Source organism: Talpa occidentalis, unplaced genomic scaffold (genome assembly GCF_014898055.3).
Source record: "Talpa occidentalis isolate TD23 unplaced genomic scaffold, MPIMG_talOcc4v2.1 talOcc4.10, whole genome shotgun sequence".
Lineage (NCBI taxonomy): Eukaryota > Metazoa > Chordata > Mammalia > Eulipotyphla > Talpidae > Talpa > Talpa occidentalis.
In genome coordinates, this window is record NW_023600993.1 from 34,068,345 (window position 1) to 34,082,337 (window position 13,993).

At 59.3% G+C, this 13,993-nt stretch overlaps 1 protein-coding gene across 2 annotated transcripts in view; it reads right to left on the reverse strand.

The window, feature by feature from the left end:
• Positions 1-13,561, reverse strand: part of COL7A1 (collagen type VII alpha 1 chain) — a 31,279-nt gene extending 17,718 nt beyond the window's left edge. For both annotated transcript variants that reach the window (XM_037528623.1, XM_054693908.1), the window contains exons 1-46: positions 13,383-13,561; positions 12,719-12,899; positions 11,898-12,057; positions 11,717-11,810; positions 11,465-11,626; positions 11,099-11,262; positions 10,893-11,022; positions 10,685-10,798; positions 10,438-10,584; positions 10,238-10,354; positions 10,014-10,163; positions 9,807-9,935; positions 9,064-9,207; positions 8,853-8,978; positions 8,608-8,751; positions 7,956-8,075; positions 7,685-7,828; positions 7,217-7,342; positions 6,971-7,117; positions 6,612-6,734; positions 5,873-6,019; positions 5,495-5,629; positions 5,257-5,403; positions 5,040-5,176; positions 4,647-4,773; positions 4,415-4,561; positions 4,156-4,328; positions 4,022-4,057; positions 3,913-3,939; positions 3,777-3,821; positions 3,641-3,703; positions 3,154-3,225; positions 3,024-3,059; positions 2,839-2,874; positions 2,630-2,701; positions 2,441-2,518; positions 2,166-2,192; positions 2,029-2,082; positions 1,839-1,901; positions 1,675-1,734; positions 1,526-1,561; positions 1,281-1,325; positions 1,170-1,205; positions 482-526; positions 363-398; positions 235-270 (exon numbers count right to left, since the gene is read on the reverse strand). In XM_037528623.1, coding sequence (XP_037384520.1) covers positions 235-270; positions 363-398; positions 482-526; positions 1,170-1,205; positions 1,281-1,325; positions 1,526-1,561; positions 1,675-1,734; positions 1,839-1,901; positions 2,029-2,082; positions 2,166-2,192; positions 2,441-2,518; positions 2,630-2,701; positions 2,839-2,874; positions 3,024-3,059; positions 3,154-3,225; positions 3,641-3,703; positions 3,777-3,821; positions 3,913-3,939; positions 4,022-4,057; positions 4,156-4,328; positions 4,415-4,561; positions 4,647-4,773; positions 5,040-5,176; positions 5,257-5,403; positions 5,495-5,629; positions 5,873-6,019; positions 6,612-6,734; positions 6,971-7,117; positions 7,217-7,342; positions 7,685-7,828; positions 7,956-8,075; positions 8,608-8,751; positions 8,853-8,978; positions 9,064-9,207; positions 9,807-9,935; positions 10,014-10,163; positions 10,238-10,354; positions 10,438-10,584; positions 10,685-10,798; positions 10,893-11,022; positions 11,099-11,262; positions 11,465-11,626; positions 11,717-11,810; positions 11,898-12,057; positions 12,719-12,899; positions 13,383-13,467 — 4,623 coding nt within the window. In that variant the 5' untranslated portion in view covers positions 13,468-13,561. The remainder of the gene's footprint in view (positions 1-234; positions 271-362; positions 399-481; positions 527-1,169; positions 1,206-1,280; positions 1,326-1,525; positions 1,562-1,674; positions 1,735-1,838; positions 1,902-2,028; positions 2,083-2,165; positions 2,193-2,440; positions 2,519-2,629; positions 2,702-2,838; positions 2,875-3,023; positions 3,060-3,153; positions 3,226-3,640; positions 3,704-3,776; positions 3,822-3,912; positions 3,940-4,021; positions 4,058-4,155; positions 4,329-4,414; positions 4,562-4,646; positions 4,774-5,039; positions 5,177-5,256; positions 5,404-5,494; positions 5,630-5,872; positions 6,020-6,611; positions 6,735-6,970; positions 7,118-7,216; positions 7,343-7,684; positions 7,829-7,955; positions 8,076-8,607; positions 8,752-8,852; positions 8,979-9,063; positions 9,208-9,806; positions 9,936-10,013; positions 10,164-10,237; positions 10,355-10,437; positions 10,585-10,684; positions 10,799-10,892; positions 11,023-11,098; positions 11,263-11,464; positions 11,627-11,716; positions 11,811-11,897; positions 12,058-12,718; positions 12,900-13,382) is intronic.
• Positions 13,562-13,993: the final 432 nt, after the last annotated feature.

Below are 13,993 nucleotides of genomic sequence, written 5' to 3' on the forward strand. Positions count from 1 at the left end.
AGTCTCTGCCCAGAGGTCACAGGCTCCCCACTGAGCAGGGCAGAGGACACAGAGCTCACAGCCAGAATGGGGGTCATAGGGCCACAGGTTCACAGCCGAGTCAGGAGGCGGAGAGCTACAGAGTTCCAAGGCTGCCCAGGGTCCCAAGGTTACAGGGTCATGGCCTGGGACACTGGTTTACAGGCGGGTCACTGCTCAAGGTCTGTGCTGTGTTCAGAGCCCTCCTTCACTCACCACCACTGCAGGGTGCCCAGGGAGACCAGGCTCCCCCTGTGGAGAAAAGACGGAGGCAGGAATGGGATCCAAGGCCCCAGTGTCCCCCTGTGCTACCAGAGGGAACTGGCTCCCCATCCGTGACACACCTTCTCTCCTCGGCGACCAGGGGATCCTGGTGGTCCCTGCATGTGGAGAAAGCATGAGCCCAGGAGGGGAGGAGCACATGAAAGCCCCACTCCTGGTCCCACCACAGTCACAGACTCACCTCAGGACCCTCAGCTCCAGGACGTCCAGCAACTCCTGGAAGCCCCTGGGGAAGAGGAGCAAGAAATGTTGAGCCGGGTGGATGGGGGCAGGGTGATTATGGCAAACGAGGGCTGGAGGTTGGGGATGTGGGCTGGAGAGGCATCATGGAAATCAGGCAGGAGACAAACACCCCAGGCAGCAGTCAGTCCCCACAGGAAGTTAAGGTGAGTTCAGCAGAAATTCAAAGTGGGCCCTACCCACTTTTTTTTTTTTTTTTTAAGATTTTATTTATTTATTTATTTATTTTATTTATACAAGCACTGGGTACAGTCAGAAGTGCAGGAGGGTGAGAGAATTCACCAGAGCCAGAGCGGGGAGCAGAGCAGGCAGAAGGACCGAAGTACACTGCTGAGGGGAGCAGCGGGCGGCAGGAGAGGTCTGCGCGCCATGTGGGACCCTCCTCCGGTGGCCGGGGAGCAGCCGGGATCGAACCGGCGCTGCAGAGGCTGCGGGCAGCTTCGCAACCCAGCGCTCAACCGCTGCGCCACCGGGGAGGCCCCGGCCCTACCCACTTTTGGGGTTAAGCGTTAGTTCCTGCAAGTGAAGAGGAGTGGAAAGACAGGGCAGTGGGGGTCAAGGGTGAGAGCTCAAAACCAGGAGGGGGCAATGAGCCCAGTCAGCTGGCATTACCACCATCGGGGGCTTACCTGGGGTCCCACCGGGCCAGGAGATCCACGTTCACCCTGGTGGAAGAGCGTCAGAACTGAGTCTTGCTCCAGACTCTCCAGGACCCTGAGAGGCCCCCAGGCCACACTCACCTTCTCTCCAGTTTCACCCGCAGCCCCTGTCTGTCCCCGTTCACCCTGAGGGGAGAGTTAGGAGAGGAACCTTGACCACTGAATTCCAGACAAGGTGTTTCAACATCTCATCATCCCTCCTCTGAAACCACAGCCTCTGTCATAGCCTGACCCTCCCAGCTCCCCTCGTCCTATAGGGGATTAGGACTCCTCCTAATACCTAATACCTCCACGTCCACCATATCTACTCCCCAAATGGCACTTACTTTGGTGCCAACATCTCCAGGAGGTCCTCGTAGACCCTAGAAGGGATGAATTTGGGAGTTCAGAGATTTGAGTTTGGGCATGATGATGAAGGTGACCATTGGGGCTGGAATTATGCCCATCATACTCAACCCCTAGCCCCGACACTCACCCGCTCACCCGGAATCCCAGGTTGTCCCGGGAGGCCTGGGGCTCCATCCTCACAGTCACCCTGAAGGAGACTCAGATTAGTAGAAGACCTAGGGGGAGCTCCACCCTGCCACCCAGCACTCAGCCCCACCCCACATTGGGACACCAAAATATCAGGTCTCCTACTTTTTCTCCTTTCTTTCCAGAGGGGCCAATTGGGCCTTGGGGTCCAGGGCTTCCAGGAAGACCCTAGGAGAAAGTAAGAAAAATGTGAAACCCAAACTGAGGCACAGTACCCACCCTCTGACATAGCTGAACCCCCAGCCCTTCCATTCACAACCCTCATAGTCCCCAGAAGAGCATGGAGTCTCCCTACCGGCAGCCCAGGCTCGCCTGGAGTGGTGCCACCAACACCAGGTCCCGGGGGGCCCTGAGAGAGAACAGCAGGTCAGGGGATGGCTAGAGGGAGGTCAGACTTCAAGCCACCACCAGCGTACCTTGCCCCTCACTTACCCGTTCCCCACGATCTCCTTTGTCACCCTGGAAGACAGATCATGATCATGACCCTGGACCAGACCACTCCTCAGGATAGCAGGAGGAATGAGGGTCATGACGTTAAAATGGATTATAAGGCTCATGAGGAACTGAGGCGTCATGCGGGGTCAAGGAGTCCCACGGCTCACAGAGACCAGTAGGGGCTGTGTGGGCTCCAGTGGGGTTGCTACGTCACAGATCACATGAAGGCTATGAGACTGTAGGGGGAGGTTGGGGGGGTGTCATACTGTTACCTTCACAGCTGTTCCAGGAAGTCCTGGGGGGCCACGGGGTCCTGGGTCCCCCAGTGGGCCACGAGATCCTGGGGGGCCCTGATAGAGATGATCAAGTATAAAGCACAACCCGACAGACCCCTACTCTCATCCCCCTTCTAATGGTCCCCCCACCCCACACCACTTGTCCCCACACATCCCAGAACTTACCGGGGGTCCAGGGTCCCCTTTTCGCCCAGGAAGAGCAGGGCCCTGGCCTTCACCAGCTTGTCCAGGCTCTCCCTGCAGCAGGCAGGATAAGAGGTGGGAGAAGGTACTAGAGGTGCCCCAATCATGTCTTATCACAGCTCAGACCCTGCACAGTGTCAGGTCTGGGCAACCCTGCTCCTCCCTGGGACCTCCCTTCACCCTTCACCTACCGGCTCCCCCTTCGGGCCTCGAGGCCCTCTTTCTCCCTGAGGACAAAACAGAGAAAAGAGTGATGCCTGCGCTAGGGAGGGTCTCGGGGTGGGCCTTGGGACAGTATTCCCCCACTACCCTAGGCTCCCCACCCAACAGAAAGAACTTTGAAGACACTGGGGGAGCAAAAAGGAAAGCAACTTACAGGTTCTCCAGGAGGGCCGGGCCACCCAGGGGAGCCCTGTAGATGGAGGCCCAAGTCAGGAGAGTGAGACCACCCTGCCTCCTCAGCAAACTACTCCACCCTGTGACTTGCAAGGACAAGGCTCACTCACCTTTGGCCCAGGAGTTCCGGGAGTCCCAGGGCGGCCAGGGCTGCCTGGTGGCCCATCTGCCCCAGGGAAGCCCTAAGAAGACAAAGAAATCAGGCCAGAAAGGGGCTCTCCCTTGGGGTCCCAGGTTTGGACTCCTCACCACCCGGGCCCTGAGTGTTGCTGGGGCCACGGAACAGAAAGTAGCCCCTCTGAGTTGAACAGAGCCCTAATCCAGGCACAGGGGCAGAGCTGAGGCAGGAGGCCTTCCCTGCCTCCAGGATTTAGAACTTCCACCCACCCAGGCCTCCAGGGAACCTCAGAACCCCATTCTTCTCCCCACCCTTCCCCAAAGTCTCTAGTGTGGCTTATAATATCCACTTAGGCTTCAAGAAATACCCTGTGTTTCCAACTCGGTCTTTTCCTTCTCTTCTCTTCCTGTCTCTTCCAAAAATCCCAAGGAAACTTGGAAGAAACGTCTTAGGGGAACCTCAAAGGTCCCCACACTTACCCTCTCGCCCTTTGCAGTGGCACTTCCAGGGGGCCCTTGGGGGCCAGGAGCACCAACCCTGCCCTGGGAGGAGATAGCAGGTAAGGAGGCAGTAAGCCAGCCAGGGCACAGAGGTCAGGGGTAGGGAGGTACTCACCGGGAGGCCAGGGGGCCCGGGAGGTCCGCCTTGTCCTTTGGGGCCCTAGGAAGGGTAATCAGTGAGTCCTATGGTACAGCCTCCCCTGACCCCTTGATCCCCAGCCAATTCTCTACCTGCCACCAGGGCCACTCACCATCTCTCCAGGCTCCCCCTTCTGGCCCTGAGGAAAGACATGTGGGATTAGAATCAGGGCGGCAGCCCCAGGTAAGGCCTCACCCACACTCTCAACCCTAGACACTTACCTTTGGACAATGCACCGTGCAAGGTTCTGGTTGTGGCTGTGGACATAGGGTTTCCTTGAGGTCAAGCAGTTCTCCTAAGATCTCCCACATACCCTCTTCTCTACCACCTAGTCCCCAGGAGACCTCTTCCAAACCTGGGTAGTCAAAGCTATCTGACAAAGGGCTGTTGCCAGTCCACCAACTGCCCGATCCAAGCTTGGACCATCATCCACAGCGAAGAAGGTCTGGACAGAGTCCATGCCCGGCACCAATCGACGCAGCTGCTCTGGGTCAGCTCCCGCCAGGCCCAACACCACCACTTTAAGCCCTAAGAAAGGGTCCAGAAGACTGTAGGACAACCCCACTGGGGCCAGTCCCTTTCTCCAGCCCAAGTCCCTCAGCCCTACTCCTCACCAGCAGCCTGGGCCTCACGGATAGGATTGAAGATGTCACCTCTCAAGGGCTCATCCACTAGCAGAACCATCACCCCTGGCACATGCCGGCGGCGTCCAGGAGCATCTGGTGCCAACAGGTGTCTGTGAGCCGTGACTATGGCTGCGCCTGAAAGGAAGGCAATGTCAGAACCCTGGGGCACCAAGCTCCCAAAAAGGCAACACCAAGAGCCCGCATCCACTGCAGTTCTCACCCAGGTTGTTCCCACTTGGGTCCACGTAAGGAATGTTACGGATCTTCTGCAGGATGACACCAGGGTCATGGGAGCTGTTCAGTGGGAACAGTGGGGAGGGCCGATGACTGTAGGACAGGAGGCCAACCTGGGGTGGGGGAGACACAGACCCTGGGGAGGATGACAAAGCAGCAAAAGTTGGGGGGGCGGACATAAAACCGAGAGAAGACATAGAGCCCAGAGGTGTGAAACTACACCTGCATATTAGGGGTTCAGCAGTGATGGCAGGCTAGGGAGCCAACCAGGAGGTGAGATCTGGAGCTGGGAAAGGGCTGGGAGAAAGCCTGGATGGATGTGACCCTGGGGTGGGGAAGGGCAGGAATAAGTAGGAGTCTAGATGCTTCTGGGCCAAACCTGGGCCGCATGTGGCCCAAGAGGCCCAAGTGCAGACACCAGACGTTCCAGGGCTCCCTTCACTGCCTCTGCACGGTGAGCATTATCTCGAGTGGTGTGCAGCAGGAACACCACATCCATCAGGCCCCGGGAACATGCTGCAGGAAGAGAGTGGAGCTCTGAAGTGTCAGCCCCTCCAACTACCCCACTTAGGTCCCTCTCACTGAGCCAAACATACCGACGGTATGTGTGACAGAGGCCTCAGGACCCTGCACACCCTCCCGGATGGGTGTCAGGGAAAAGACATAGGTGATGCCGGGCTCTAGCCTTGACACCTGCTGGGAGCTCGAGACCCCTGGCAGTGACTGTGTACCCCCAGGCATTTCTGCAAAAGACAGGTTCCCAAAATTAGTTAAGCAGGAGGCCCTCCATGAGCCCCAACTGCCAGCCCGCCCTAAACCTGGTCCCCTTTTCACCTTGGCTAGGACCTCTGAGTGGTCTCCAGGATAGGATGTAGCTGGATGCCCCAGACACTGGGGTCCAGGCCAAAGTCACCGAGTTAACTGAGGTGTCCACCACACGCAGTTCAGTGCTTGGGACACGAGGTGAATCTGAAGGAGAAATCAAAGACCGGGGATCAAAGGCTGTGTTCTGAGACCCAGAAGGGGAGAGAACTGAGGAGATCCTGGGGCAGAAGGAAGTATCAGAGGAGGTCATTCTGGGATCACCCCAGGGTGAGGAATGATAGGAGGTGTACACATGGAGTCATTCAGGGTCATGGGGTACAGGAAATCAGGGTGGGTCATCAGTGGTGGGAAGAGCACACCAGGGGAATATGGGATTTCTGGGCTTACCAGTGTATGCAACAACTTCTGTGGGGGGTCCTTCTCCAGTTGGCCCTAAGACACTCAACCACACGCGGTAGGGGGTCCCTGGCTCCAGCCCATCCAGTTCATAGCTGCTGAGCTCGCCGCCCAGGACCCGGGACTGCTCCTGACCACCTGGGGCAGGCATGAGGGTGGGAGGATGCTGCAGACCGGTATTAATGGACCCACCCACCTCTCTGCCATCTACCTTGCTTATTTTTTTTGAAGATTTATTTATTTATGCATACAAGAACTGGGGGACAGGCCAGAGGTGCAGGGGGTGAGAGGAGTCACAGAGACAGAGCCGGGAACAGAACAGGCAGACTGACTGAAATACACTGCTGAGGGGAGCAGCTGGGGAGACAGGTCTGCTGGGCCATGTGGGTAGCTCCCTGGCTGGCGGGGGATTGCTGCAGAGGCTGTGGATAGCTTTACAGTGCTGTGCTTAACCCCTTGGGCCAAAAGGGAGGCCCTATCTTGCTTAAGATGAACCCCCCACTGGACTCACTGACTGACCTTTCTAACAGGTTCACCCTCCTAATTGATCTACCCCTTTCTGGTTGACCCTGACCCACTGACCCTCATTGGTCCCACCCACCTCGTTGACTGATCCCTGCTGTGATCACAATCCCACAGACCCCTACTGACCGACCCTACCCACTCTCAGTGACCTGACCTACGGCCCCGCCCCATTGGTACCTAAGCCCCTACCGGGGGCACTTCTCACCTTCTGGTCGCCAACGCAGACGGAAGCCGTGTGCCCCGGGCACCGGCTGCCAGCGCAGCCTCAACGAATGTTCCCCTCGCTGCACTACACGTAGGGTCTCCAAGGCTGGCGGAGCCTCAGGCGCTTGAGGGAAAGCGCGGGTTTGAGAGAGGCTCCACCCCAGTGGTCCTTGGCCAATCCCAGGCCAACACTGGGGCAGGCACCACCCCCAAACCCTCAGACCCTGCCCACAAAAGACTCCACCGATCCCAGGTACCTTTTCCAGTCCCAGGTACCTTTTCCAGTCCCAAGCACAACCCCCGCCCCCAAGCCGTGCAGGCCACCAATCCAAGGCTCGTTCCAGCCCCAGCTCCACCTACGCGTGGTGACGACGATGGAGACCGGCGCGCCCTCACGGTCCCCAACAAATGCTGTCACTCGCACTGAGTAGCTGACCCCTCCTTCCAGACCCCTTATTTCTGCGGAATCCGTGTTTCCTGGGAGAATCTTGTGTCTCGTAGGGCCACCTGGCCAGGTGAACACAAAGCAATAGTGAGGGATGGGGATGGCTAAGCCTAGCGGCGCTCCCAGCCGCGAAGGACAAGAATGGGGTCATGGAACTATACCCTCGCTCTGGCCCCAGGCCAGCTTGTAGGAGGTGGCTCCAGGGACCCCCACCCAGGTGATCCGCAGAACATCACTGGAAGCATTGAGGATCTGCAGCTTCGACACGCTGCCCACCGGCACAGGGTCTGGGGGTAGAGGCAAGGTACAGAGTCAGGGGCCACTGGACGGCTGGCAGCGAATGGGCTGGCAGTGCACGCGTGATTATCGCAGGGAGGTCTAATGGTGAGGTTAGTGTGGACAGGTCAGTGTAGGCAACCCCTAATCAGAAGAGGACCAGTGCCTTAGAACAGGCAATGGAGGACAGCCAGGAGGTCCCGCAAGCAGACACTTAGTCAACATGGAAAAGGTCAGTGTGGCAAAAGAAGTCACAGAGCAGTAATGGAGTGGGCAGCTGGAGCAGTCAGCATTACACAGCAGGGCGGGGGAGCCAGCGTGACGTGGTTGGCAGCTAGTCAAGGTCCACTCACCAGTCCTCACAACCACAGAGGCAGGGGTCCCATCCACACCAGCCACATGGGCCCACACTTGCACCGTGTACTCAGTGTCTGGCTCCAGCCCATCCAGCTCAGCTACATTGGCTTCCCCAGAGACCAGCTGGTATTTCTCTGGGCCTGGGAATGGGGATGGAGGCATCTCTAGGACTAGCCAGAATCTACCTCCCATTGCCCCATTTGGACCCCTGAGATACTCCCAGCACCCAGACCCACCTCCCACAACCCTCCAAAACCCTGGCCCCACCGTGGCCTGAGCGCCAGGAGATCCTATATCCCGTGGCACCAGGAACCCTGTTCCAGGCGATGGTGACAGATGAGCTGCTGGTCTGAGTCACATGGACTGTCCTCACGGAGCCCAGTGGGTCTGGGGAGAGAAGCAATGGGGAGCCTGATGGAGGAGGTCTAGTGGGGGAGGGCCATGTAATAAGGGAAGGCTATGAGAGTCTACTAGCAGGCAGGGATCTGATCTGTGGTGAATAGCTCAGATGGGGGGGGGGCGTGGAGATTCTGATGGAGGCAGTAGTGGGAATCAAAAGTGACAGATGATAGGAATTTGAGAGACAGAGGGTCTGACAGAGAAGATAGTAGGGTTCTGATGGAGGCAGTAGGAAGTGGTCAGGGATTCTGACAAAGGACAAGATGTAAGTCTAAGAGGAGAGTTGGGTGCCGCAGAAAAGGTAGTGTGGGCCTGACAGTGGTGATGGAAATCTAGGGCGAAGATAGTGGGGTTTTAGAGGAGAGGCAGAGGAGCCTACAGAAGGTGGGGCATTGAAAGGAGGCAAGGGAGACTAAAGGGGGAAGTAAGGGGCCTGAGGGAGGTGCCAGTGGGAATCTGAAGGGGGAGAGGAGTTCTGGGGAGAAGCCAGTTTCTGAGAGGGGAAGCCTGGGGGTCTGACCGGTTCGAGCCACGATCACCACACGAGGGCCCTCTTCTCTCCCTCGTAGTGCTGACACAGCCACTTGGTAGGAGGTTCCAGGCCGCAGCTCCAAGATATCTGTGGCAGTAGATTCTGGGGGCAATGTCCTGCTGGACTCTGGACCTAGGGTCAGACAGAAGTGCTGGCATGGCTCCTGCCTGCCCATGCAGTCCCATACCCTGGTCATTCCCCTCGGCCACCCTCCCCCCACACCCCTCACTGACCATCATCTGCTCTCCAGGTAACTCGAAATCCACTGGCTCCAGGAACAGGTCCCCAGGCCACCCTCAGTCGAGTTGCGTCTGATCCTACGACCCGCAGCCCTGAGATGGCAAGTGGGGTTTCTGGTTCTGGGGGTTAAAGGCAGAGATCAGGGATGAAGACCTGGCTTGGAGTGAGTCAGACCGCTGTCGCTTATGCTTCTGCAGAGCTCACCCCGGCGGATGGTAAGGAGGCTGGCGCTACCCTCGCGGTTGCCCACTCGAGCAGACACCCGCACAGTGTAGCTCAGCCCAGCCCGGACATCATCCAAGTCGAAGGCTGTCTGTCTCCCAGGAAGCACCAGGGTCCGCTCAACCCCTAGGGAGAAGGCAGGGTCAGTGGGAGACAGGGGTGTGGATGATGGTGACAGGTAGGCGCACAGGATATAAAGGGTCAGGAAGGGACAGACCAAGGGATGAAAAGGGTGAGAGACCAGACATGGGATTAAAGGAGTCAGCAATAGACAGTGACAGCGGGTAACAAACCAGGGATGAACAGGGACGTAGGGTAACAGGGGCGCGGGACAGAGGATGATGGAAGTCAGTGGGCAGCAGTGTGAGTCAACAGGTCATAGACAGCGATGTGGGGGACAGGCTCGGGACAGGATGGAGAGTGTGGACACGGTCACTGCTAAGGCAATGGAAGGGCAGGTGAGTGAGCTTATGGCTGTGGAGAGGGTGAAAGTCATGGCCAAGGATGTGGGTCAGGATGTGAAAAGAGATTCAGGTGAAGGTAGATGGGGCAGATGGATCCTGTGACAGGGCTGGGCTCAGTGCCAGTGGTGGACAAACAAGGAGACCAGGGGCTGTAGAGATCCAGGAATAGGAAGAGATGGGGAGAAGATGCAATCAGAGCCCAAGGGCTGAAACTTTATGTGTTTTGTGGGGAGGACGGGGTGCTGGTTATGTCCACCTCACCCTGGGTGCTGCGCACATTGATGCGGTACTCAGTGGCACCAGGAACTGGGCTCCAGGACACTCGAACACGCTGCCCAGGCAGCTCGGTGGCCTGTAGGTCTGTCACAGTGCCCACAGGCAGCTCTGGCCCTGTTGGAAGGTTGTATGAGAGGCAGCCTGGACCCCTGGCCCTTCCGCTCTCACTTGACCAGTCCACAGAACCCTCACCAGTGGGGACCACAGTTGCAGGTGTGGCCACCTCACGCCCCTCAAGCAGGGTATAGAGCGTGAGGCGATACTCAGTGCCTGGCTGAAGTCCATCCAACTGATAATGGGTCACATCAGGGGACAGCACCACCTTCTGTGGTGGCTCCAGGCCTGCAAGACGACAGGGTCTGTTCAGCTGAAGCCAAATCCTAACCCTGCCAGCCCGCCCCTCCACCTGCACTGACCACTCTCCCGCCGCCACTCCAGCCGATAGCCACGGGCCTCAGGTACCAAGTTCCAGGAAAGAAGGATGGATGTGGGGCCCAGGATGACTGCGCGCAGGGTCTGCTCAACAGAAGTGTCTGCCCAGGGCACAAGGGACATCAGCTTCTGGGCCTTGTCCTGCCTGCACACCCCGCCTGAAGAAAGCACCCATCCTTCTCACCAGTGCGAGCAGTCAGGGAGTTGGCAGGCCCCACACTACGGCCAAACAGGGTGCTCACAGTCACCTCATAGTCTGTGCCAGGCTCCAGGTCATGCAGCAACACTGACCTCTGCCCAGCACCCACCTCCTGCTGTTGTGTGGCCCCACCTGCATGGGCACACAGAGGGGTCAGTGGGCCTTGCAGGCTCAGGATCCTTAATCCTATCTGAGATACAGGGACCCCCCCTTGGCCCACATTCTCACTCACCGCGGGTCCGCCATGTCACACGGTAGCCAGTGGCACCTGGCACACTCCGCCAGGCCACCAGGAGGCTGTGGGCTGTGGTATTCTGGATGCTCAGCTCCGGCCCCTCAAGGGCAGCTGGGGGAAGGTCCCAGCAGGGATTAGTGGAGTCAGGAGTGGGGAGGGATGGGTGGTTAGGTGAGGGGGGTCAGAGGTTAGTAGAAATGCTCACTGGTCCGAGCCGTCCCACTCACGGCCTCCCCGATGCTGTTGGCATAGAGGGCGACCACAGTCACTTGGTACTCGGTTAGTGGCCGGAGATCCTGCAGCCACATGCTGGTCTCCCCAGCTGGGACGCTCACCTGCCCAAAATCACAGGCCACTTTATCTTGCCCAACCAAATCCCCAGCCCTCACCCAGCACTCCTGACAGCCTTACCTCCCGCCGCTCACTTGGCAGCGGCTGTCCCAGCCCTGTCAGAGGGGTGTACTGGACCTTGTAGCCAGTCACAGGACCACTGGCCGCTGTCCACTGTACTCGCAAGGATTGACTCCCTGCCTCAGACAGCACCAGGTCTCGTGGGCCAGAAGTGGAGTCATCCGCTGGGGAAGGGGTATCAAGCAATCAGCAGGAGGATCGGGATTTAGAACTTACAGGGTAGAGTTGGGGTCAAAGATCAGGACCACAAGGGGAAGGGTCAGCACGTCCAGGGCAGGATCAGAGGACAGCACCCCCGGATTGGCATCAGGTTGGGATGGGGATTGGGAATGCAGGTCTGGGCACAGGGTGTGGGTGGGAACTCACGGGGCAGGGTCACAGGCACACCACCAGCCGTTGTGCACACCCTCCGGGAAATGAGGGGCAGTAGCGTCCTCAAGATGCTGAAGTCATTGACGAAGAAGAAGAAATCGCTGGTCGGCTGGGAGGCAATGCGTTTCAGCTCCTCGGGGTCAGCGTTCTTGATCCCTGAGGTGATGTCCAGTCAGGGCTCTGCTGCCCGTGGGCTCTCTGTCTGGCCCCGGCCCCAGCTGACCTGTTCCCTGGCTTGGTACTCACCCACAGCAAACAACTTGACCCCCTGCCCCTTCAACTTCTGAGCAGCTGTATCCACCATGTCCTGGGACTTCCCATCTGTGATCAGGATGCAGACCTGGGGCAGGTGCAGGGTTCAAGTCAGGGCGGCCTCACACATTTCACTTGGGCTCACCTTGGGAGGCACGGTAAAGTGAAAGATCACCTTGGGGACACCAGGTCTGGCCAGCTGGGGCAGAAACACATGGTCGGCCACGTGGAGAATCGCAGCCCCTGTGCGCGTGTTGCCCCCCTTGTAGCTGAGCTCACGGATGGCACGGATCACATCACCCCCTGAACCAAGCGCGTCCAAGCCAAACTCTGTCCTGTGGGGAAGAAGGGTGGCAACATGCTAGGGACAGGGAACTTTTCTAGCCTTGGCCTCTAGGAAGCTTCTGGGGTAATGGTTGTGAGTATCTGGCCTCCTGAGGGCCCCTTTGGTTCTGTGATGCCTGCCCTCCACCTCTAAAGCCCCCAAGCTAACAAACCCTTTAGGAGTCCCTTCATGCTCTGCCTGTGGCTGGGCCTGTGGCAGGCCTGGAGTACTTGGGGTTCACAATCTTGGGGTGGTACTCACCCACAGCAACGTTTGGTTAATTAAATAATTGTAGGAAGAAGGGCCCAGTTGTCAGGAGGTTGACCTTAGCCAGACAGGGTGAGTGGTCAGGAGGCCAGAGCAGGACGAGTCCAACAGGCCTGGAGCATGAGTCCGCTGGGCCCCCTCCTGAGCTGTCCGTCTCCAGACCAGAGCACACAAGCCCCTGTCTTCCGCAGGACACTAGCCTGGAGGTGTCTCAGAAGCCAGGGCTCTACCCAGGAGCTCCCTGCCTGTCTCCCACAAGGACCAAGGGCTGAGAGGTAGGAGTGGGGTCTCTGGTTCCCCAAATCCTGACCTAGGAGTTTCTGTGCTCTCCATTCCGTGCGGGAGGGACAGGACCTGGCGGGATCTCTGGGTTCCCAGATGGACGCCAGGGGCCGACCACTCACCGCGGGTCATCGCTGTACTGCACCGCAGCGAAGCGCACGCCCTGTGCACTGGCTGTCCCAGAAAAGGGCAGCACCAGCCCCTCAAGGAAACCGCGCACTTCACGGAAGTTGCTTCGGCCAATGGAAGAGGAGCCGTCGAGGAGGAACACGATGTCGGCGGAGTAAAGGTGTGTGCAGGTGACTGGGCGGAGAGGAGAGGTCACCGCGGCCCCTCGAGATCACCCTGCCCCTCCCTCGCACCTGGGACCAGGGAGTGGGGCGTGGAGAGAAGGCCCGTCTGCGGCGCGAACCCGCCCAGGCCGGCTGGGCCCCGGAGCCCGGGACTTGGAGTTGCGGGGGGGCGGGGGGGGTGCAGCGCAGGCTCTCCCGCCCCAGGAGCCCCTGCTCGGGGAGAGCCGCCCGCGCCGGTGTGGGTGTGGGACCGAGGGAGCGCGCGGAGTGACACCGGGCTGGCGACTCCGGGGAGCCCGGCCTTGGGTCCGAAAGGACAGGTTGCGACTTGAGAGACCAAGCGCGGGTCGCGGGGGTTCGGGGAGTTCGGGGAGAGCGGAGGGGCGCGCGCCTGGTGGTGAGGATGGGAGGCAGGGACCCGGGATGAAGGCCGAGCGGAACCGCGGGTGACGGGGTGCAGCGCCCCGGCGAGGTCCTTCCCTGCCGTGCCCACCTCTCTCCCTGTGCTGGGCCCGCACTCGGGGCGCCCCTGCCAGGATCCCCGCGCAGAGCGCAGCCACCAGGAGCCGCAGCCTCATCCTGGGTGGAGGAAACGGTCGGCCGGGACCCCCGCCTCGGTCCCTCGGCCCGCGCCTCCTAGAGGAGCCGAGCGCGGAGCTCCCCCGCCCCCAGGATGGGTCTTGCCTGCGCGTCCTGCTCCGCCGCCAGCGCAGTCCCACCGCCACGGCAGGGAAAAGTCCCTGATCCCGGGGGCGGAGCAGCGGGCGGGAGCCCAGGCGGCCCGCCCCCACCCACCGTCCCCGAGGTCGCCGCCCCACCACACCTCCCCTAACGGAAGATTTGTCTCTGCCCAAGTATAAAGCCCCCTACCTTCTATGGCGATTGGTAACCCCCCCCCCAAGGTTCTGCTAAATGATCCCCCTTCAATCCCATCTGGGGTCAGAGATCTTGGCTGCTTTAGGTCAAACGCAGTGATTAATGAAGTAACTACTGGAGACTGGAATTCTTAGGTTCTTGGGGGTGCAAGAGACAGCAGATGGTGGGGTGCGGGATGGGGAAGCTACAGCTGGAGATGACTCACCTCTCACTCTATGGGGGTGCCCA